Source organism: Barbus barbus, assembly GCF_936440315.1.
Source record: "Barbus barbus genome assembly, chromosome: 11".
In the NCBI taxonomy this organism is placed as follows: Eukaryota; Metazoa; Chordata; class Actinopteri; order Cypriniformes; family Cyprinidae; genus Barbus; species Barbus barbus.
This window is the reverse complement of record NC_136739.1, coordinates 5128218-5151031: the sequence shown is the minus strand read 5'-3', so window position 1 is coordinate 5151031 and position 22814 is coordinate 5128218. Positions and strand designations below refer to the sequence as shown.

Sequence of the window (22814 nt, the reverse complement as noted above, 5' to 3'; positions counted from 1 at the left end):
AATAAATTGTGACATTTTTGGGCAGAACATCACACAAATAAATTGCACTTAAATGACAGATTTTAAAACTAATTGTCACGACCCTGGTACTCCCATAACAGGGAGTGTTTAAAATATTCGCTGAGGGCGAGAACCTTGCCTTGTCTCACGTCACTTCTCCTCCCCCTGATTAAATATTCATGAGCTGAGTGCCCTGCGTCCCCGTGCGTGATGACGTAGCGCGACAAATGCGGATCCCGATTGCTGCAGCCGCTTGTCAGTGTGACGAAGATTGGCACCCAGGTAAGCTGTCACTCAAACTCGTCTTTTTCCGCTCCCTATCAATCAAAGCAACACACAAAAATGCCCGTGGCTGAGTGAAAGGGAGCATACGCTGTTAGGGGCTCATGGGAGTTGCATGGGACTGTCGAGCCAATCTTGTCCTAAATATCTCTAGATAGAGAAAAAAAAAATATGTCGTCTTTTGAAGGGACACGAGGTTTCATTCTGAAGGCCCGGGTTTAGCAGCTCCGTCTCCCTTTCTCCCTGCTCTCAGGCAGGCCAGAGGAGCGCTAGACGACAGTCTCAGGGCTAAATTATCCGCGTTAGAGTTGGTTTTTAAACTAACATAATTAAAATCGCACGTTAACGTCCTTTAAACTGCCTTCACATCGAGGACAGCGCTCGTGTGCGGTAAACATGAGCCTATGTAGCGACTGTGCTCGGCTTGCTAGCAGGCTAATAATGCATTAGCTAACAGCTCCGTCTGTTACACAGGAACATGGCGTTTCCTGCTTTACCACCCGCTGCTACATCTACTTCCCAGTCCAAATAACGCGACTGAACATTTAGGCTAACTTTAGACCGATGAGTCTTCTCTCGTTCTTTAAAGTTTAGTCAGTGGCTAAACGAGCAGCTGACTAATGCGTCTCAATATAGTGCTTCACATTTCGTGTTCTACACCAACAAGACATAAGTTTTGTTTGTAAACGAAATTATCAAATGCATTCTGATTGAGATTGATTTAAACGTCCTTGCCATATGTGAAGTGAGCGTTGCATATTGTTGGGAAATAAATAGCATGTATATTAAATAAACACCAATGTCGCAAGACGTGAGATAAATATTAAAGTAACGTTACTAGCCCCCTTCACAGCAGATGTGCTAGTAGTGGGTGTGTGAATGTGTTGTAAAGCATGGAAATGGCGCTCTACAGTACATAATATTTGTTTACTCTATGCATTCACCCTTTGATTAGCTGCATATGTTGAATACGAAAAAAATAATAAAAATAAACCACCATCTTCATGTTGGTTAAGTTAAAAAGTGTTTTTTATAATGTTGTTTGAGACTAGAGCCTTTAAAAAGGTTGCATGTGGTCACTTCTAGGTCGTTTCCTGCTGCCTGCCCATATAATGCCCCAGGGTTGGCAGTGGTCACTTTGAATATGATGGCTGCACAGTCTGTGTCCATAAACGAATATCAAGAGGGAGACCAGCAGGTAGGTGTGACATATTCAAATTTCACACTTCTTTTGTTTGCCACTTTGGTGTCCCATTACTACTTTTTTTTTTTTCTCCCCAAGAATTAATAAATATGTTTCATGCACTATACATACTATTAACTTGGCATGAAACAGAACCAGTTTTAAATACATACTATTTTCCCCCATTTCTCCTAAATTTCTCTTAGTCTTTACATTTTATGGTAACACTTTACAATAAGGTTCATTAGTTAACATGAACTAAGAATGAACAAGACGTCTACAGCATTTATTAATCTTAGTTAATGTTAATTTCAGCATTTACTAATGCATTATTAAAATCACAAGTTGTGTTTGTTAACATTAGGGAAAGGGCCAAGTATGGTGACCCATACTTGGAATTAGTGCTCTGCATTTAACCCATCCAAGTGTACACACAGTAGTGAACATACACCCGGAGCAGTGGGCAGCCAATGCTGCGGTGCCCAGGGAGCAGTTGGGGGTTCGGTGCCTTGCTCAAGGGTCTCAGTCGTGGTATTGAGGGTGGAGAGAGTGCTGGTTATTCACTCCCCCTACCTACAATCCCTGCCGGACCTGAGACTCGAACCCTTGACCTCCAGGTTACAAGTCCAACTCTCTATCCATTAGGCCACGACTAACATGAATAAACAATGAACAACTGTATTTTCATTAACAAAGATGAATAAATAGTTTGTTCATGTTAGTTTATGCATTAATATTAACAAATGACACCTTATTGTAAAGTGTTTAGACACAGAGTTAATCTCAACATTTTATTGTTTTACACAAATTCATCAAGTTCAACCTACCATCCTACCCTTTTTACCAAAAAAGTAATTTAATTTGAATATTTTATTGCTAGATAGGATAACATCTAGATTTGACTGATAACAAATCAATCAAAGATGTCATACTTCATATTAAATTAATGGAAATTCAAAGAACTATTATAAAATTTAAACTAAAAAGTTGAAATACTAAAGAAAAAGCCTTTAATTAACCAGGCTAAATCATTAAAATCGTTAAAAGTGTTGATCATTATAAAATTTAGTTGGTTGATCATATTTAATTGGATTTTAATTAATTATTTTTTGCTAGAAAATAACAAATCAGGGATTTAAACTGTACAAAAGTTGCACAGATCTCTTATAAAAGTAATAGTAAAAACCTTGCTAGATAATAACAATCACTTAAATCAGAGTTTTAAACTGTACAAAAATTGCAGATCATATAAAATTAAGAGAAATCTAAAGAATGTTATAAAAATGTTAAGATTTCATTGCTGTTTATGAGTCTTTGTGAGTACAAGTATAACTGTTAAAGTGTACATCTGGAAGTGATGTAAAGTCAGTGAGCTACAAAATACAAATTCTAAAACACCACTGTCAAGCAAATTGTTAGAACTAAACTATGAAATATAATCTCTTTTTTGGCTGTTTTCTCCTGGTTTAGATGCAGGTCATGGAGCAGTCAGAGAGTGATCTTGAACAGGGCTTTGCCAATGGAAGCACAGGAAGCTCCAGCAGCCCTGTATCCACTGAACCACAAACACAAATGGATGTCTACAAATCCTGTATATATAGGTGACATGAGTGTTCGAATTCACACTATACATTTTATAAATATACATTACCTTTAAAAAGTTTTTGAAGAGAAATGAATATTTTGTTCAACAAGGAGACATTCTGATCAAAAGTGATCGTAAAAGCATTTATAATGTTACAAAATATTTCTATTTCAAATAAATGCATTTTTTTATTTGATATTCATGTAGTGCAACTGTTTTCAGCATTGATAATAATAAGAAACGTTTTTAAGCAGCAAATCAATATATTAGAGTGATTTCTGAAGGATCATGTGACACTGAAGACTGGAGTAATGATGCTGAAAATCCAGCTTTGCGTCACAGGAATAAATTACATTTTAAAATAAATTCAAATAGAAAACGGTTATTTTAAATGGTTGTAATTTCACAATATATCTGTCTTTACTGTATTTCTGATCATATAAGTAGTCTTGATGAGCAAAAGAGAGTTATTTTAGAAACATTAAAAATCTTGTCTACCCTGAGCTTTTGAAGGGTTGTGTATTTTACTCTGTGAGGAGAACCTCGAACAGTGTTGTCTCTTACACATGGTTCTTCTCCTCCACAGACATCCCCTCTTCCCTCTCTTGGCCCTGCTGTTTGAGAAGTGTGAGCAGTCCACTCAGGGCTCTGACTGCGTAACGTCTGCCAGTTTTGATGTTGACATTGAAAACTTTGTACGCAGTCAGGAGAAAGATGGCAAAGCATTCTTTAGTGAAGACCCAGACCTTGACAACTTGGTAAGAGATGTGACAGATGGTGACAAAATACTTAAGATTACTGTATATACAGTCAAACCAAAATGTATTCAGACACCTTCAACATTTCTCACATTATCACAATTTATTTGCTATAGTTTAGAAAATGTTAAAGTGCCCCTATTATGGGTAATGAAACAGGTTAACATGCATGCAAGGTCAAAAAACACTTTCATTGTCTTATAATATGCATTTATTTTTACCTTACTAGCTCAATGACTCTCTCAACGATTAATTTTTCCAAACCCCTCCTTTGCGTGACGCTAATCTACGATGATTGGTCTCATTTTAATTTCATCATGCCTGTAATGCCTGATAAAGCAGCGTTTGTGAGCACAGTGCTGCTTTGTGTACAGCGTTACCGGGGAAATCACCATTTTTACCTCTCCAAAAGCAGCATCTAGTGGCAAAGAAAGAATTAGCATTTTCAATCAGACCAAAGCGAAAAGACCAACAAGTGTGCGGGCAATATGCTGATGTTTCATGTTGATTCTTTTAAAAACAACTCTTTTCAATGATTCAGAGTCAAAGCTTTCTTTTGAGAGACAATAACTTTATACACGGTGCACTTTCAGATTTAAAACTTTGCGGGATGTTTTCATTCACTTAGAGCTGTGTAAAGGTAATTTTCAAAAATCCATAATAGGTGCACTTTAATAAAATATGACAAGAACGCCGAGTTAGACTGTTTCAGAACAAATTCATCTTGATAAAGTCCGATAACTTTGATAGAAAGGTATGTATTGGATTATAATCAACCAAAAAGTATTCAGACAACTGTTAGTATAACAATATTTACACAACTATCAATACTTTTTTGGGCCAAGCTTAGCAATGCTCAATTTTGTTCAGCCTGTGGCATAAAAAGGTCACGTTAGCAATTAAAGAAAAAACACTCGAAACATGGTCAGGTCAAAGTGTCTGAATAATTCTTGATCCCAAATGTTTTACTGGTAGTCCATTGTATGAAGAATTTTTGGGTATAATATGTCACAGTTTACTTTATTTTGCTATCTTCACTTACATAAAGGAACTATAGTGTCCTGCACTCACTAGTAAAATATGATATCTGGTGTCTGAATAGTTTTTGGTTTGACTGTACCTTATAGCTTTGATCTTAACTTCAAACACTGACAAGTGTCACACATGTATGCTTGCTCTCAGATGGTCAAGGCCATCCAGGTGCTGCGGATTCATCTGTTAGAGCTAGAGAAAGTTAGTGATCTGTGCAAGGACTTCTGCAGCCGTTACATTTCCTGCCTCAAGACCAAGATGAACAGTGAGACACTACTGAGTGGAGAGCCAGGCAGCCCATACTCTCCAGACCATGACCAAGTAAAGGCCGTTTTCCTCTCATTTTAGACACTAACACTCACAGCAAGTACTTTGATGAATTGTTTAATTAATTTACTCTTTTGCAGCTGTCCAGCCCTTTCTCAAGTGCCCTCAGCCCCCGGGGTGTTGTGGCACCCTCACAAGGACTTCAGCAAGGCAGTGTTACAGTGACAGCAGTCAATCCATCCCAAATGGTCGCAGGTACATGTTCTTGTGTTATGAATTGCAGGGGGAGCTGCGTGGGGTTACAATCATATGTGGCATATTTGAACTTTTGCGGATAGTTTGTGTTCAAACTGTTTGGATGTGATTTATTTGAATCAAACCTGAGTACAAGGTGAAAATTACCAATATTTCTACACAACAATATTATTCTTTAAACGCTATCTTTGCAAAATGGGTGGTTTTGAATAATTATATCTGAAATAATTGTTTTATAAGTAATTATTTACATTGATTGTCCCTATAAGACCTTTTTTTAAGATTTATTGGTTGTCTTTTATGTTGATATATTCATACATTGATGTTTTCTTATAAAAATTGCTGTTTTTTTATTATGTAATGTTCCATTTAAATAATTATACACTTTCTCTTTCCCCACCAAAATGTTGCTTTTTTTATGAAACCTACCTACATACAAGTGTTGATTAAAAAAAATGCTTGAAACTAGAATGAAACAGATTTTTATTTTATTTTTTAAAGTAGAGAGTCAGTTCTTTATTTTGATTTGTTGCATGTTCAGATATTCATACAACAAAATATTCTGGGGGCCATGAAATTTTAGTGGAAATCATCAAAACGCTGGCAGTGAAAGAGTTATTGATGCATAAATGTGTTAATTTAGTTTTTTGTTGTTTTTTCTAATTATTTTAGGTTTTTCTCATTACATGTGAGCCTTTTCAGTCTAATTGGCATCAGTGGCTATTTGATTGAAATTATGGTTCGGTAACACATTATTGTAGGGTCTCTTAACTAGCTGTTTGCATGTATATTACTAGAATATTAGCCATTTATTAGTAGTAATTAAGCACATATTAATGCCTTATTCTACATGACCGTATTCTACGTCCCTAATCCTACCCAATACCTAAATTTAACAACTACCTTACTAACTATTAATAAGCAGCAAAATAGGAATTTATTGAGGGAAAAGTCGTAGTTAATAGTGAATAAGTGTTCCCTATTCTAAAGTGTTACCGATGGTTCCTCCTTATTTAAAAAAATCTTGTTTCTGTACAGGTAATACAGTGTATCAGCCAGTGACAGTCACACCACAGGGACAAGTGGTGACTCAAGCCATCTCACCTGGAACAATACACATCCAGAACTCACAGGTTTGCATGACACTCCAGCAGAGCATACACAAACACATTACACACAGATCACAAGCAGACTAGCTGATCAGTGACAACTCCTACTTCCTGCAGCTCCAGTTTCAGCTCAATCAGGACTTGAGTTTCTTTGGTGGAGATGATAACTCGCCTAAAAACAAGCGTGGTGTTCTCCCCAAACAGGCTACCAGTGTCATGCGCTCCTGGCTCTTCCAGCACATTGCGGTTAGTTGGCAAACAAACATTTAAAGTCAGTCCGTGAAGTTTTGTTGTACCTGATATAAATTTATAAACACTCTACTGTTCACCTTCTTTGTTTAGCATCCTTATCCCACCGAGGAAGAGAAAAAGCAAATTGCAACTCAAACAAACCTGACTTTACTCCAGGTCAACAATTGGTAAGTAAATCCAGCAAGAACTCAAAGTAGACAGTAGCTATGTTTCCATCCACCTATTTTTATGCACATTTTGGAATACTGCATAAAAAAAAAAACGCTGGATGGAAACGACAAGATGCACATAAATTAAAAAAATGTGCATTAAAAACGTATGCGCACAATTGAGTAGAATAAACTTTTTATCCGATTAGAAAAAATGCACATAAACTACGATGGAAACGCATTTACCGAATAAATTCCAACATTCGCATTAAAAAAGTAATGTGACTTGCACGACGGGATGGGAAGACCTGACTAACCAGCGGACTGATCTCGTTCCACAGCATCTAAAATGTTATGGTCATTCTGAAAATCGTGAGCACAGTCTGTCATCAAAGTAAGTCTGTATAATTGTCTTACACGACTGCTATCCCAAACAGCAGCATCCGCCTCTGAAAGCAATGACCGCAGTTTCATCTGCTCACTATGAGCTGCATGTAATTTAACATGTATGAAAATTATTATATTCAGTGGCTTCTCCTAGTTTTCTTCGTGAGATATAGTGCCGGTTGATCAGGAAGTGACGATTTTGTTCTCTTTGACTTGTTGGATGGAAATGGTGCTTATTTGTGAATGTTTTATGCGAGATTCCAGTTTTGTGCACAAGTTTAAATTGCATTTTTGGATGGAAACACAGCCATTGACTCTGTTCCAGCCTCTCCGGCTGACTTTTCTACACAGGATCAACAACAGTTAAGAAATTAAACACACGATCAATAAAATCTGTTGTGTATTGCAACAGAAGTGTTCAGTAAGATCTTAAAATTATAAGGTTTACTTTTTCAGTCGTTATTGGCGCATTATTACATGTGCAAAAACACATTTGTTTTTAATTTTTCCATTTCTTTATTTACAGAAATAACGTGACAGGATTATTTTAAAGTTTCTAGTCTTATGTTTTTATCTCCTGATGTATTAAATACAAAACGTTTACAATGAGTTCTCAAATGCTGTGCATTTATGTATTTCCTTAAAATATTCAGACATCCTGCCTTCAAGTGCAGCTGGGAAACAACTATCTGGACATTTGTAATTACAGAATGTAAAGAATATTCATTTCAATCAGTTATTCATACATGCATGATATCATGTTTGTTACATAAACCTTGAAAGTTGTTGTTTATCAGCTTTTGTGTTCTTCACGCATTTAAAATAATTAAAATACAGTATGTAGAATTAAAAATAACTCGATTCATTACTACAGATTTACTTTCCACGCACTGATATATCTCCTGTGCATAGCGAAGGATGCAAAATATTGTCTGTGTCTGTCCTGTAGGTTTATTAATGCTCGAAGACGGATCTTGCAGCCAATGCTGGATGTCAACTCTGAGATGGCCAAAACCAAAAAGAAGACCGCTCCGAGCCGCCCGCTACACCGCTTCTGGTCTGACTCCATCACCTCATCTGGAACCCAGCAGCAGCTCACAATGCCAGATGGTATTTTCTCAAAACAGTGTGCTTTTACAGTACTCATGCCCAAAAAGAGTCAGTTTTATATTACAGATTTTCATTGACTGGCCGATTTTTGACAGTGGAATATGTGTTGTGATTGTGTGCAGGTAGTATGGTTACAGTGGGGATGAATGTCGATGGCTTCCAAGCGCTTTCATCAGATGGAGCAACGCTCGCCATGCAGCAAGTCATGATGGGAAATCACAGCGAGGATGAATCAGAGGAAAGCGGCAATGAAGATGACGCAGATTTGTCATCTGCTAACATGACTGGGCTGGGTTTAGATGTTAGCGACTAAGACAAACGGATCGCAGGTCACACACTGCATGCTTACATTTACATTGGAAAACTTGCACATGACACTTGTGGCAAGAGATCCATTCCCCTCATAGACTTTCAGCAAAGCTGATACTTGTGCACTACAAAAAAAATTAAGAGTACTGTATGTTGGCCTATATGTTACACAAACACACACAAACAGTTTACAGAGAGCACAATGTAACTGAAAGATGCAGTGTGCAAGGAGTTGCATTACAGCACCTGTTTTTATTGCGTAGACGTGCAGGTGCATGCACTTTTATATAGAGACACTTCAAGAAGGTTGCATCAGTGGAACGCAGAGGAAAGTTCTTAAGCTTCTTTAGTGAATGTTTGTAATGACTTTGTTTTCTATATTAACTCATTTGAATGCCAAGGTTTTAAGAGTTTGTCGTCGTGCTGGTTTTATTCACACTGCATGTTCATGTTCTCTTCAGTATGGTCACGCTTGTAGAGGCTCCAAGACGGAGTTCAAGAAAATAGATTATTTTTATATACGAACTGTAAAAAGTGTTTTTTTCTTTCTTTTAGTTTGTGTTTTATAGGGAATATTTATGTACAGAAACTATACTATCTGCCCTGTTTTCAGGGGATAACTTAAAGTTTTTTTTTTTTAGAAAAAAAACAAAAAAAAAAGATGGATTATAAACCATTTTTAAATATGTAAATTGGTTTTAACACTCACATACAAAATGCCTTACATATTCTTTTGTAAAACTATACCGCTGATAAGCACAGAAAGCCTGATACATTGATTAAATTTAGTAAGATGAGTTAAATCAAAGTCTCTTCCAGTCATCCGTATGCTGAAGAGGTTCCTTCGTTTCAGAGGGACCTCCTTGTTTTTGCTCTGCAGGTTAATGTAGTTTGATCTAACGTGCACAAAGCTTCCCTTAACAATCAGAGTTATGAAAGATGCTTTGGGAATTATGGCATAAAATGTCCATATGAAAGTCAAATAAAGGTCAAGTCAGTATCTTGCCAGACCATTTTACGTTAAATGTTAATTGTGTGCTGTTTTTTAAACCATTATTTAAGGACTGTCTGTAAACACTACAAACATATTAAAGCCTTTACAAAGTTTTGCAACAGTGAAAATACTTTTTGCATGGATGGGGCCTTTGTGCTTTTTTCCTCCATATTTATTGCATATTAGACATAAGCACATTGTCACTTGCGTGTCTCTGGAAATATTTCTGTATTTAATCATTCATCATGACACATCAGAGGAGTGTTTGGCAGATATTTCTTGAAACAATAGCAAGTACTGTATAAGACTACTTGCACCAAATAAAAAGTTTTTCCGATTTGAAAAATCCGTGCCTCTATATGACATACAGTGACAGATGCAGCCTGTGGCAGGGTTTGGTTTTTTGGTGGAGTCTCTGCCTGGATTCAGTTTCCTGATGTTGCTTTTCCCATAATTAAACTATGTCTCAATAATTAGAGCTGGTAGCAGAGGGATGCAGTATTTCTTCTCTCTGTATGAAAAGAGGCAAAGAAAATTATAGTTTTTGCATTCTTTTTCAAACCACAAGAGGGCACTGAATCATTAGCATAACTCCTGATATCACATGATAAGATGACCTCCTTTCTGCATGACCTTTCTCAACAAAAATATCCCACAGAGTACAACCGCCCTCTTTCCCAACTGCCTTGGTTCTGGTATTTCCTCATTCGTTTTATTTAAGTTTTAAGGCAGTGGTTCTCAAACCTGTCCTGGAGTACCCCCAGAACTGCACATTTTGTATGTCTCCCTCATCTATCACACCTTATTCGACTCATCAGCTTATTAGTGGAGACTGCAAGACCTGAAGTGGGTGTGTCAGATATAAAAAGACATGCAAAATGTGCAGTGCTGGGGGTAGTTCATGGAGAGGTTTGAGAACCACTGGAATGAATCGCAACATTGCAAACTTTTAATTTGAAGCACAAAAAATGTGAAATTCATTAAAAAGGAGACAGCCTCACTATATAGCTATGTTTTGACAAACCACATAACTTCCTGGTCTCACAAGTTCACAGACAGACATGATCATATGCTGACCTCCATCTGCAGATGTATCCAGGTGAGGGACTGTGTGATGCGAGTGTAAACCCCAGGTTTGTTCTTTTCTGCACAGCCTTGCCCCCAGCTCGTGGCTCCCACCAATTTCCAGATGAAGGAATCCTCACAAGCCAATGGACCACCACTGTCACCCTGTTACCAACATAGACAAAAAAAAATTCTCTCTTTTATTTATGTAGGTCCTTCAGGTATTGTAGCCTACTTTCTTTAAACTGTAGTGTTTCAAATAGACTTGCACAGTAATATTCCAAAGATAATCAGTATTTGGTCATATTCTAATAACCAATGGTTATTATAGACTTATAGAATATATAAAGTAAGTATAATTTGATGTGCATGAAAATGTTAGTATCAGTATAAAGTAGAGTATAAATCCATGGTGAGATGGTATACCTGGCAGGAGTCTGTTCCACCCTCCAGGTATCCTGCGCAGATCATGCCTGGTGATATATAACCTTGGTAAACCTCCGGATGACTGCAGGCTTTTGTGGAGATCAGTGGGACTCTTGCTGAAAGCAGCGAAACACTCCCTTCACCTAATAGAACACAGCAGGACGTTTGATCTCCCTGTGGGTCATTTTACAAACTCAGAAGAATCAGTGTGTTGTTATTTTTTATTTTTTTTGGTGGCTAGCACAGCATATTAAACTCTTAAGTAGCAGCGGCACAAGAACTACAACAAAGTCTTTCATCAGTGGACTGTAGTTTTATTGTTTTGCACCAAACAGAATTGCAGTCTGTTCATCTAAATGGCTTAACTGAGCTAAACATAACCACACTGGTTAGTTTTGGCCTGGAAATGCTGTTTGCATGTAGATGTAGAAAGAAATGCAGTGAGGCCTAAGTTTTTGAGTTGTGAATATGACAGTGAGAAAACATGCAGCATCTATATTGATGGTATTTTATTTTTTTACCATCAATATAGATGCTGCATGGTATTTTATTTTTTAAGCAAGAAATTATCATTTACAGCTAAACTAGCTAAGTTGTATGTACAGGATATAATAATGTTGTCAGGGCTGTCACAAATGTGGACCGAGGTTCAGTGCGAGTTAGAAGATGTGGGCACGCCTCCAGGAGCTTTACTGTTTTTGGAGAGAAGCATAAAGCTGTGTCTGTCTTTTATAAATCTGATAAAACTAAAGACTCTTTGGAGATATGAAGGTCTGGAATCCATGGCAGCTTTCATTGGCAAAGGCCCGCCCATGAGGCCGTTTGACTGACATGTCAACCAGTCACAGTTCGTTTCGTTCAGCGTCACATTCCACGTCACGTGGAAATGTCGCCACAATACGGTGCTCAAAACTCTCGGATGTATTTTAAAGATTCTATGCCAAGAACTTTAAATATTTCACATACTTTTTAAAATCAAGCGTTTAGTTGATCCTGATCAGCGCTCGTCGTCACAGTTGTAAACTTGATGGCTTTCTTCTTTCTTGAGGGGGTATGGCGTCACATCATCTTTGTTTCCAGGCAGAACGTTAAAGAACGCAACACACACGTCTCCCGGAAATCATGTATAATTCAACCAATCCGATGACGACTTCGAAACTCCTGAAGTGTTTCCAGCTAAGTGTGCCATATGCATCAGACGTTTAGCCAACGCTCCGTGGGCATGACGTCTGAGGCTGAGACTAACATGAGATTGACCGAAACTGCGTGTGATAAAGTCAAGACAGCACACACAGAAGGGTCTTCAAATTTTACATTTTGTGAAGACTAACCAAAGTGAAGATGAACTGATCAGCATGATTTATATACAAAATGGTAAGCAAGCGCTGCTTTATATATTTGCCAACCAGGTTTTGCTTTCCCTTTTTGAAATGATGAGGACTGCCACCTACTGGTAGTGAGAGTAATTAACTGCATTAAGTTTTATCGTAAATACGAGCATTCCTAGTCGAAAATTGGACATGAACGGCCTTAGAGAGGCCTTATATGGCCAATTTCCGACTAGGAAACTCGTGTTTATGATAATTCTGATAGCACGTGAATGCAGCATTATGTCCTTACACACAGTCTCAGAAAATATGTGCTAGTTGACCATTGGCTGTAGTCTTTGGTGTGTTCAAGCACAACTTTTTGGCCCAAATGCAAGCAAACATAGTTGGCTTTTGTTGCCACTAGTTCTTCGATGTCTGTTTGGTGTGTAATGGCCTTTAAATTCCCAGACTCACCTTCATCATCTGTAGCGCCCCATCCTGAGATCCAGCACATTTTACCATCCTCAAACTCCTCCCCAAAGTTTGGCAGACAAACAGGCTCCACAAAACCTGAAAAAATGGTGATATGACATTTGTCACGTTGAATGCAAAACAAGGGCATGGAAGATGCAAGTTATAAAGATAAGACAAAGTTAATTTGCATAGTAACTGCCAATCATTATCGGGTGATATTTCCCACACAGCAACAGCCCACATCTGGCCCGCATTCATTTCACATGGGCCAGATGTGGGCCGGATCTGGGCCAAAACTATGTTGCTGTCTGGGAAATGTCACCCGATGTGGTTCTTCAGAAGAACCACTTTCCATTTTAAAAGAACCGCTTTTGCAAGAGGTACCATTGAAGCTGAGGGGCTGCACCAGTTTCATCAGAGCTATATCATGGTCCAAGCCCTTGGGTCTGTAGCGACTGTGATAAATGATCTTCTCCACAGCGAGAGACTGGACTGCGTTAACTGGCTGATCAATCAAACCCACATAGACATTCCACAGCACAGGGTATGCAAACCTGCATGGAAAGCAGCAGACTATGATAATTTCCATGTGGCTAATTTGAAAATTGTTTCATGAGGTCATTTTAAACTCACCCGTATACACAGTGTGCAGCAGTCAGTATCCAGAGAGATGATATAATGGAGCCTCCACACAGGTGCTCGTTCTGAAAGTGCAGGCTCACCTGCCAGGGGAACTGACCCTCAACCGACAGGTTACCGCCTACTATACGAGCATTGAACTTCGGTCTGGAACCACAAGCTATGCAGAAATAGATTAAATGTTTGCTTGTTAAATCACTGATATGGCAAGGTTTTCACATTTGCAATTTATAAGTTTAGAAAGTGGTTATCTTTTAAAATGAAGAAAGTTCTGAAACACTTAAAGGTATGGAAGCTTATTTCCACCACAAAAAATTAAATAAAAATAAATAATTGCAACTTTTTCTCACAATTTTGACCTTTTTTCTTGCTATTCAGACATTTCTCACAATTTTGAGTACTGAATAAAAACTCATAATTGGGAGATATAAACCTAGATATCGACTCGCAATTGCAAATTTATTACTCACAATAGCAAGATATAAACTCAGTTTTGAGAATAAAAGTCTGAATTGTGAGATAAACTTTTGCAAGCAATTGCAAGGAAGAAAGTCGCAATAACTGTTATTATAGTTTTAACTTTAAACTCTTCACTGACACCTATTGGCCTGGATGTATGAGGTTTTTTGAGGTGCCACTTCATATCAAAGCTCTGTTTATCTTTTATTTTGTTCTCTGGATATTATAAATATATTGTTTGTATTTTTTAAGTCTAGAAGGGTGGATCGCACACAAGCTGAGGCATGTGAATGAAACTAGTAAACATTTTTTTTTAATGCTATTATAATGAGTCGACACACCTGGTAATGTGACATCAACCAACCTGCTTTTTCTTTGTCATGTAGTTGTCATGTAACCTGCTGAGTCTTTGTCATGTAGTTAACCTCATATTAATGAGATTACTCAAATGCCCTGTTCATTAGGTGTAAAATAATATAAATCAAAGAAAAAATACCTTTAACATAACTAAAAATACTTGGTTTTTTTAAGCATCTATTAAGCTTTATCATTTGAAATGTATACATTTGAAACATTAGGATTGTGAACAATCTTGAATATTGATCTCAGAGCGGGAATGAAGAACATAAGCCATGTAATTGAGGAATGCATCAAGGCAGATTTTTAGATGCATCACACTGACCAACTAAAAGCTGTTTGTTTTGAAAATGACTTTTGTGTGAGCTGTGCTTCATATGTCGCTATGACAGTTTTGCAGAAATTTTGTTAATGTAACTACACCTGTAAACTGACAACTTTTGATATTACTTACCTATGCACTTGAGTGTTGTTATCATCCCCAGACTGCACTGGGTTTTACTACGGAAAGAGAAGTCAACAAAATTATATACATGGTTAAGAAATGGTATGCCATAGTGGGCTTAATTAATCTAAAACCACTTCTGTCTTGGGGGAAAAAAAAATAGAAGGCCTATTTTTGAAACATGAGGAATAAGTATCATATGACTAAGATGACCTCCTTTTGTGTTCCATGGAAGAAAATCAAAAGAGTTTGTATTATTGGAGGTGAGAAAATCATGACAGAAATGGAACAGTTTATCCATGCTGAGTAAATCTACAAAATAGTAATTATATTTGACTAAGATTTTGTGGAATCATACTAATCTCCTGTGCTTGACAGAAATGAAAAGCATAGCAGCTGTGAAAGCATTACATTCAAAGAGGTTGAAAGGGGACATCAAGCTTAAAGCTGCTGGCTACAGAGCAGACGGCACTCCAGGTCTAAAATAGTACAAAAGCAATATAATGTGTCACAGAAATAAGGTAAGAGGTAATTCTAAAGGCTGTGTTCTGTGTGAAAAATGCCCCGAATGGCTTGTATACATGTTCAAGCTGACCAAAGTCAATTTACAACAGAAGCTACAATTTTAAGCAGATTAAAAAGATACATGTTTGACGTTTGCATTGCACAACAATGAGCATCAGGTTCAGTTTTCATTCCTGAGGGTGAGACATTATACTGCAGTCAAGTGTGGGATAGAGGAGTGTATTAAATTACAGGATATTAGCTTCACCAAATTCACATTCTACAGTATTAAGAACTAACAACACATTATAAAGAACTAAATTGGCACATCCTGAAGAAAGTTATAGTTCAAGGGAACAAAATATGAGTTAAAGTTGTGAATACAGGTTTTAGCTCTGTGTAAATGAAATAGTGCTGTTTTGTAGTTGTCACAACACTCATCCACATATAAAAGTTAACTGAAGTTCAGTATAATATTGGCTAGAAATTATTAAATGGACAGTCAGTTGATGTCATTGCTGTCAGTTACATTTAGAATGTTGGATATTTTATCAGCGTAAAGGCCCATTCATTCAAAGAATGTTAACTAAAAAGATAACTGTAAACAGAATATAGATATTAATTGTTGATTGTCTTATTGTTGTAATTGTTCCTAATAATAGAATACAATTAGAGTCCGGGAGTGTATAGGCCATAATGCTCAAACCATATTTGCTTACGTTTTGCTTAATAATAGTACAACGGGGTTAAGGCCCACCTTAAGAAAAAAAATGTGCTATTCACTGCACCTGAAATGTATAATTGCAGAAAAATATTTTGAACATTAATGGAGCAACAGATTTTGTGTGAAAATAAATCATTCAGGTTGTTTATTTTGTTTAAAAATCTTTTAAATGTATGAGGTGGCAAGAGGGGCCTTTTACCCCACACACGGGGTAAATATCATGGTTTTAAATATAGTGGTTTCATTGTAAACATGGTGATTATCTCTAATATGGACACCCAACATAATATATGATATTTACCATCTGAATCTAACCATGTCAAGTCAACAAATGGAGAAGTCAGCAATCTATTAATTATCCTGTTAATTACTGTGCTCCTTTAGCCCCAACAGCAGGAGCGCTTTTTACCTCAATTACCATACTTTTACATATTCTTTCTTTATTTAAAAACTGCTGCTTTAATTATCTTAAACAAAACTGAAAATCATAAAGATTTTTGTCTCAAAATATATTAATTTGAGAAATTCTAATTTGCTACTTAAATCTACAACATTTTAAAAACATAAAATATTAGATCAAAAGGAAAGTGGTGTGTGGCCAAGTATGGTGACCCATACTTGGAATTAGTGCTCTGCATTTAACCAATCCAAGTGTACACACAGTAGTGAACATACACCCGGAGCAGTGGGCAGCCAATGCTGCGGCGACCGGGGAGCAGTTGGGGGTTCGGTGCCTTGCTCAAGGGTCTCAGTCGTGGTATTGAGGGTGGAGAGAGTGTTGGTTATTCACTCCCTCCACCTACAATCCCTGCCGGACCTGAGACTCGAACCCATGACCTTCAGGTTACAAGTCCAACTCTCTATCCATTAGGCCACGACTGCCCTAAGCACAGAATGCAACTTTGAATAACCAGTACTCTCTCCACCCTCAATACCTCATTCATATGTAACCGAGATGTTTTTCTACAGTGTCCTCTGTTTGCTTCTGTTGTATCTTTTGGAAACCTGAATAAATCAGTTTGGAAACAGGAAGATATATGTAGATGCTGTGATGTTGTTACAAATGTGAAGGACATTTGTTAATGTCATGATGTTCAGCAATGTTCATTTAGCAATAATAGCTGTTAGCCCCCGTTCACTTTAAGGGGCAGGGGCTTTTTAGCCTGTCCTCCCCAGCGTGGGGGGAGGACGGGCTAAAAAGAGAGTTCAGAGTTGTGAGAGGGAGAGCCGAGAGCAGCGAGCGTTATTCTTTTTTTGTGTTTCCTGTTATGTACTGAACAGCCAAAACAGTAACCTCCTTCAGTTCTTTATTAAAGTTACAGAGCGACTGAGAATGCCTGGTTCATTAGTAACAAAACACTACAATAATGTCTAAAACTGTCTGTAAAAACTACGCCAAAGCATAATAACGTTCTGTTTATTATAAGTGTGTAGACTGGCTGTCAATATTTTTATCATTCATCAGGTGAGCCACTATTGTTATAGTTGTGATGTGGAGTTTCATATTCTTATACAATTTGCATGATTATTAACTTAATCAAAGTTTTCGTCATTACCATTGTTTGGCAAATTTTCGCAGGTGAATCCATTTCAATAGGAATTCAAGCAACCAGGAACAATGCATAATCACAAAAGATTTCCCCAAGCAGATTTCACATCAGGTTCAAGTTGATTTGCTTGAATGTGGCTTATGTGTGAGCTGTGCTTTATATTTAGCTACAATAACCACCTTATTTATGCTGTTTGGTTGGTACTTATTATTATATTACGGTATTATAATTTATTAATATAATCTTAAACACTGATTTGTAGCACAGATTACCATTTAGTGCACTTGGTTATTGTACTAGTTATTTACCCAAAGTGTCTAATGAATATAGCTTACCTCTGCATTGAAAAATAAGGTGGACTGGCAATGGACAATAGACTATGGCTGCATCCGAAATCACATACTTCCCTTAAATATAGTATCCTAGGTAAAAAAGACCTGACAAAAGAAGTAGGCCATGTCCAAATTTACAGTAGTCATAAAAGAATAGGCAAATAGTACCCGAATAACCAACTTCTTCCGGCGTGATTCTGAAATGTGCATATAATGGACACTTTACTATCCCATAAGGCCACTGTAGAAGATTGGAAGTGAAGGCAACACAAGTGATGCTGGTAGGTCAGGTGAGAGTGACAATATGGCAAATGTAGTACATCCAGATTTCATTCATACTACATAGAACATACTCTTTCTGCGCTCCTTAAGCCCGAGACACGATTTTTCGGCTGTCCCAGATGAAAGACTGGCACCGTGAAACAATCGTGGTGATTTCTGATTCGTCACAATTGTTTCACGATGCCAATCTTTCGTCTGGGACAGCCGAAAATCGTACAGTGTTTTTAGGGCTTTAAGTAATAACTTGTTCAAAAAGGGTTAGAACTGAACTTTGATCTTTGTTGCTTGAAAGTGATCTGTACAAGAACAAATGTGAAACTATCCAAAGTTCAGGACATTTTTTTTTTTAGAATACTGCTGCCCTGCAAACACTGTAATAATGAAGAGGGTGTGTTATACCTGAAACTGGTTATGTTGTGTATCTTGATGGTCTGCTGGACATTTGTGTTGTTCATACTTATTGACACCAGGTTACTTTGGAAGTCCTGCTCAATAGAAGACAGAGGAAGAGCTTTCGACTCCACGTATCTAACAGAGAGAAGAAGAAAAGTAGCTTAAAACCTGATGTTATGGTATCAGCAGTAGCATATTGGTAATGTGCAGTGTAGCATCAAATGTCAAATTATCAAATGTCTTTGTCAGTTTTAGAAAGTTTTCAATGGATAAACTTCACAAAATCTCATCCGAAAGCTTAAAATGTTTGTAGTTTGACTGGTCTGTGTCGAGTCTGCTGCTAAAAGCTAAGAAAGAGCTATAGTCAGAAAGGGTTAGTACAGATTTCTATGGGTGGTGCTACCCATAAAACACATCAGTCTTGTGTCCACACCTAAATGCTGTTTTCACATGTCGGGTATATTAATTCCATCATATATATATACACATTTACATTTATTCATTTAGCTGACGCTTTTATCCAAAGCGACTTACAATTGCTATATATGTCAGAGGTTGCACGCCTCTGGAGCAACTAGGGGTTAAGTGTCTTGCTCAGGGACACATTGGTGTCTCACAGTGGATTCGAACCCGGGTCTCTCACACCAAAGGCATGCGTTTTATCCACTGCGCCATCACCACCCCCACATATAAAGGGAGGTGTGGGCTCCTGGTGGACCAGCGTACTCCCTCGACACATCTGCATGCCTGGAAGTTTCCAGTAAGCCTAAAGCCCTTGATTAGTTGTTTCTGCTGTGTTTAATAGAGGTTAGAGAGCTACACTCTGCAGGATAGTGGCCTTCCAGGAGCGGAATCAGATAAAAATGTGGAGGAAGGGTGTGTAAAGGAGGGTGTTTCAGTCAAGACCTGATGGCATTCAGTACCTCAGATAGCCGAGCTGTTTGCAAGCAGAGAGAGAAAGTTCAGAGTCCCAGTTCTCTGCACAAACAGTCCTCCAGACGCCTTCAATGAGCACCTGAAGTACAGAGCTCTTCCCACTCAGACGCACTGCACAGGCAGATAGAGACTTGACACATGAACAGCAACATTCACCAACAGCACTAAACGTTAATGCTAATGTTAAGTGTGCTGGTGCTCACCACAGCTGAGCTCATCTTCTCCGTGTTTACAATCATAGTGCCCATCACACTGTGCAGACATGCTAACACACCCAGAGGCACATCGAAACTTCCCTGTACAGCTTAATCCGACTAAAGTGGAAATATGAGAATTAAATGTGTGATAAGTGACAAGTGGTAATTATAGACATTTATTTCATTACATGCATTTATCTTTAAATCAAACATAACAGCGACACAATACACTGCAAGTGAATCCTTCCATTCATTGTTTCATTAGTGACTCATTAATTCATTGACTACTTTATAAGAGCCAAACATCACCACTTTAAGGATATACAGTAAGCTGATACCATAATGCAAGGTTGTGGCCTCTATTGGATTGTGCAACCTGAGTTGGAGACATCTTATGAAGGTTTGTAGATCCTGGGTTGTGCAATCTAATCCAGTCTAATCTGTTAATTATTCAACGCAGTTGTGTAGGTTCATCTTTGCTAAGGGTGTGTTCTATGTTGTATAACGTTTTCAATTGTCATCCTTAAGTAAAAGTAAATATAGGCTACCTTAATCTACACTGTCTTAAAGTAAATTAAAGCAGCTCATTATAAAAATAACTGGTATTAAATTGTATAACAAAAATAATGGCATTGATGAGTGTCGGGTTGCTGGAGTCTGTGTTAGTTAGAATATGTAAGAGTTAAAGGGATATTTTACACACAAAAAAAGATCATGTTTGTTTTTAATGATGATACATCACTTTATTTTAATATAAAATTATTCATTTTTACATTTAAAAATTAATTTACCAAATAAATTATTTAATAGCTTACAATGATGCCTAATGTGTTCATGACCATATTAAAGTCCACGTAAAGGCATTTCAGATAACAAAACACATTATAAATGTTAGAAATGTCTTGCTGAAAACATGTTGCAAAGACTGTGAAGTGTGAACTAGTGAACTAGAGTTAGACCATTAAAGGTGCAGTGTGTAATATTTAGGAGGATCTATTGACAGTTGTGTATATTATACTGCTTTTCTATGTTTTCAGAGGTGCATAAAGACCTTACATAATGAACCGTTATATTTTTATTACCTTAGAATGAGCAATGGTCCCTTTTCACAAGACAGCGGTGACTATCAGCATAGTAAGTCCTCAAAAGTTTTTTTATATTTAGATTTTTTTTTAAATGCATGTACATTTATAACACTAGACTTTGCACTATATCACCTTTGTATCAAATTACAAAAAACTAGTTAACGCTAACGTTTCTAATGCAGCGTCTATGGGAGGGACGGTAAATTTGACATCCTTCTCTCTTCTCGTCGTTATCAGTCTCTCTGAATTTTTTTCCTTTTTTAGAAAGTCGTGAAAACACTATCGTCGAGTTTTTCTTTTGCTGTTTGAGCAAATGAGAATGCAAAAATATATTTTTGTGGTACTCTCCCATTCACAACTATGACGACTTCCGCTGCTGAGAAACACAGCCTCCGGCCCTGTCCCAAATGGAGCACTTCATGTGCACTTGCGGTCTTAAGGACTTAAAATGGCCGCCACGTGCACGTGTCCGTTAAGTCCACAAGACTGTAGGGTGTCCCATTCGTCATTTTAGTGCTCGCGAGCGCCCCGTTTGCTGCCGTTATGCGCCCTCGATGCACACTTCTGCCGAGCCGGCACTGGGGCGAGCTCCACAGCAGACTTCTACCTAACAGTCAAAGCGGCATTACGACATTACAGAAGACCATGAGGGTTTAGCGTGCCATTTGGGACAGGGCCCTACATACACCGCAGGCCCACTTACATGGAAATCGCTATTTTGCACTGCCATGCTACAGTAACCCTAAACGGACAAACTGCTCTACAGAGCGCGTTTCGTCACTATGATGTTTTTGCGACTAAAACACTGACACTATGCTAAATAAGTAACAATAATATTCACAATAACATGTGTTTACTGAATAATTAAGTAAATGTAATTCCTTAACAATGACATCTTTATCCTGTGTCGGCCTCCGTAGCTTCTCTGTGTGCAATTCGCTACCTCACCACTAGATGCTAATAAAATTTACACACTGACTGCACCTTTAATCAGTTTCTCACCATTTTTGCTTTCAGGATTTTTTGGGTGGGCCTGAAATCATGTCTTGATGATGCACTGGAGCCACTGAATATTGCCACCCCCCTAACACTAAAAATAACTTTAGCGCATTAGCGTCAGTGGTTCGCCCGCTTCATCATTACCATTAATTTTTAGCTACAGAGTAGAATTTGCTAGCTAGCTATGCCTTCGTCACGCAAATGCATATTACCTGGTTGCGATAATTTACAAAACAGCTTGGTCATCCATTCAGGTTGTAGCGGTATTTGACAGGTGAGAGGTGGCAGCTTTCCCGTGAGTGGGCGTGGTTTCAGTGCAGACAGTGGACACGCCCCCAGCATTTGAGAGCAGAGCATGCCATTTATTTCATTTTTTTAAGATACCTTATTTCATTTACTCGTCATTTTTTTTATCATTCACATTTGACTGGGTGGTTAATTATGAATTTTTTTGTGGTGTGACAAACTCAGAACACATATTTAATATTGTTTTACACTGACTTTTTGTATAAGAAGTGTTGGTTATGATCTAGGGCTCTTCCAGCTTCCCTTCCACCCACCTTGCCAATCTTTACAAAGTCCCCTCTGGTCCCTAACACTAAACCACCCAGTACTAATCTAAACTAAAGTATATGGTCCCATATAACACTAGTTCACATGAAACCAGATACCCAAGGAACATCGCTCATGAAGAGCTCATATATTTTGAATCCAGTAAAATATTCATTTCCAAAAACCCTCTGAAGTGTTACTGTACATCTCTGGGTGTATTGAATACTCCCTAAAGACATTTACTCACCGCCCAATCCAATTCCAAGCACAATAGTGAGGGTGAGCAGGACACAGACCCCGATGAGTATCTCCATCCTGCGTGCAAACAGTCTCCCCCTAAGTGTTTTATCCTCTTGATATCAGTTTCATGAGGTGATGAGATGAGAGAGATTCATATATATAAATTTAGCAGA

General features: G+C 37.8%; 2 protein-coding genes across 3 annotated transcripts in view; one reads left to right on the top strand and one right to left on the bottom strand.

The window, feature by feature from the left end:
- Positions 1-31: 31 nt before the first annotated feature.
- LOC306876660 (homeobox protein PKNOX1-like) lies at positions 32-10093 on the top strand. 2 transcript variants are annotated; one of them, XM_079427997.1, is made up of 11 exons: positions 32-282; positions 1369-1480; positions 2936-3066; positions 3637-3808; positions 4991-5161; positions 5248-5362; positions 6401-6495; positions 6589-6717; positions 6814-6890; positions 8209-8369; positions 8492-10093. In XM_079427997.1, the coding sequence occupies exons 2-11, from the start codon at positions 1427-1429 to the stop codon at positions 8680-8682; spliced, it is 1296 nt and encodes a 431-aa protein (XP_079284123.1). In that variant the 5' UTR covers positions 32-282; positions 1369-1426; the 3' UTR covers positions 8683-10093. The 2 variants fall into 2 exon arrangements, with proteins under 2 accessions (XP_079284123.1, XP_079284122.1); XM_079427996.1 differs by lacking the exon at positions 32-282 and having other exon boundaries at positions 329-1480.
- The window catches only part of LOC306876659 (transmembrane protease serine 3-like), a 44620-nt gene continuing 31641 nt past the window's right edge, over positions 9836-22814 (bottom strand). The window contains exons 5-15 of the mRNA XM_079427995.1: positions 22649-22753; positions 19772-19882; positions 19556-19679; positions 18639-18767; positions 14857-14903; positions 13581-13746; positions 13332-13501; positions 12948-13043; positions 11164-11306; positions 10750-10902; positions 9836-10183 (exon numbers count right to left, since the gene is read on the bottom strand). Of these exons, the coding sequence (XP_079284121.1) occupies positions 10139-10183; positions 10750-10902; positions 11164-11306; positions 12948-13043; positions 13332-13501; positions 13581-13746; positions 14857-14903; positions 18639-18767; positions 19556-19679; positions 19772-19882; positions 22649-22753 (1289 nt within the window). The 3' untranslated portion in view covers positions 9836-10138. The remainder of the gene's footprint in view (positions 10184-10749; positions 10903-11163; positions 11307-12947; positions 13044-13331; positions 13502-13580; positions 13747-14856; positions 14904-18638; positions 18768-19555; positions 19680-19771; positions 19883-22648; positions 22754-22814) is intronic.

Excerpts from the sequence above, each read along its gene's own strand:
- LOC306876660 (XM_079427997.1), top strand. The coding sequence starts at position 1,427 with ATGATGGCTGCACAGTCTGTGTCCATAAACGAATATCAAGAGGGAGAC. Across the intron at positions 5,162-5,247 it reads ACTCTCCAGACCATGACCAA|CTGTCCAGCCCTTTCTCAAG; the intron begins GTAAAGGCCGTT and ends ACTCTTTTGCAG. Across the intron at positions 6,496-6,588 it reads TACACATCCAGAACTCACAG|CTCCAGTTTCAGCTCAATCA; the intron begins GTTTGCATGACA and ends TACTTCCTGCAG.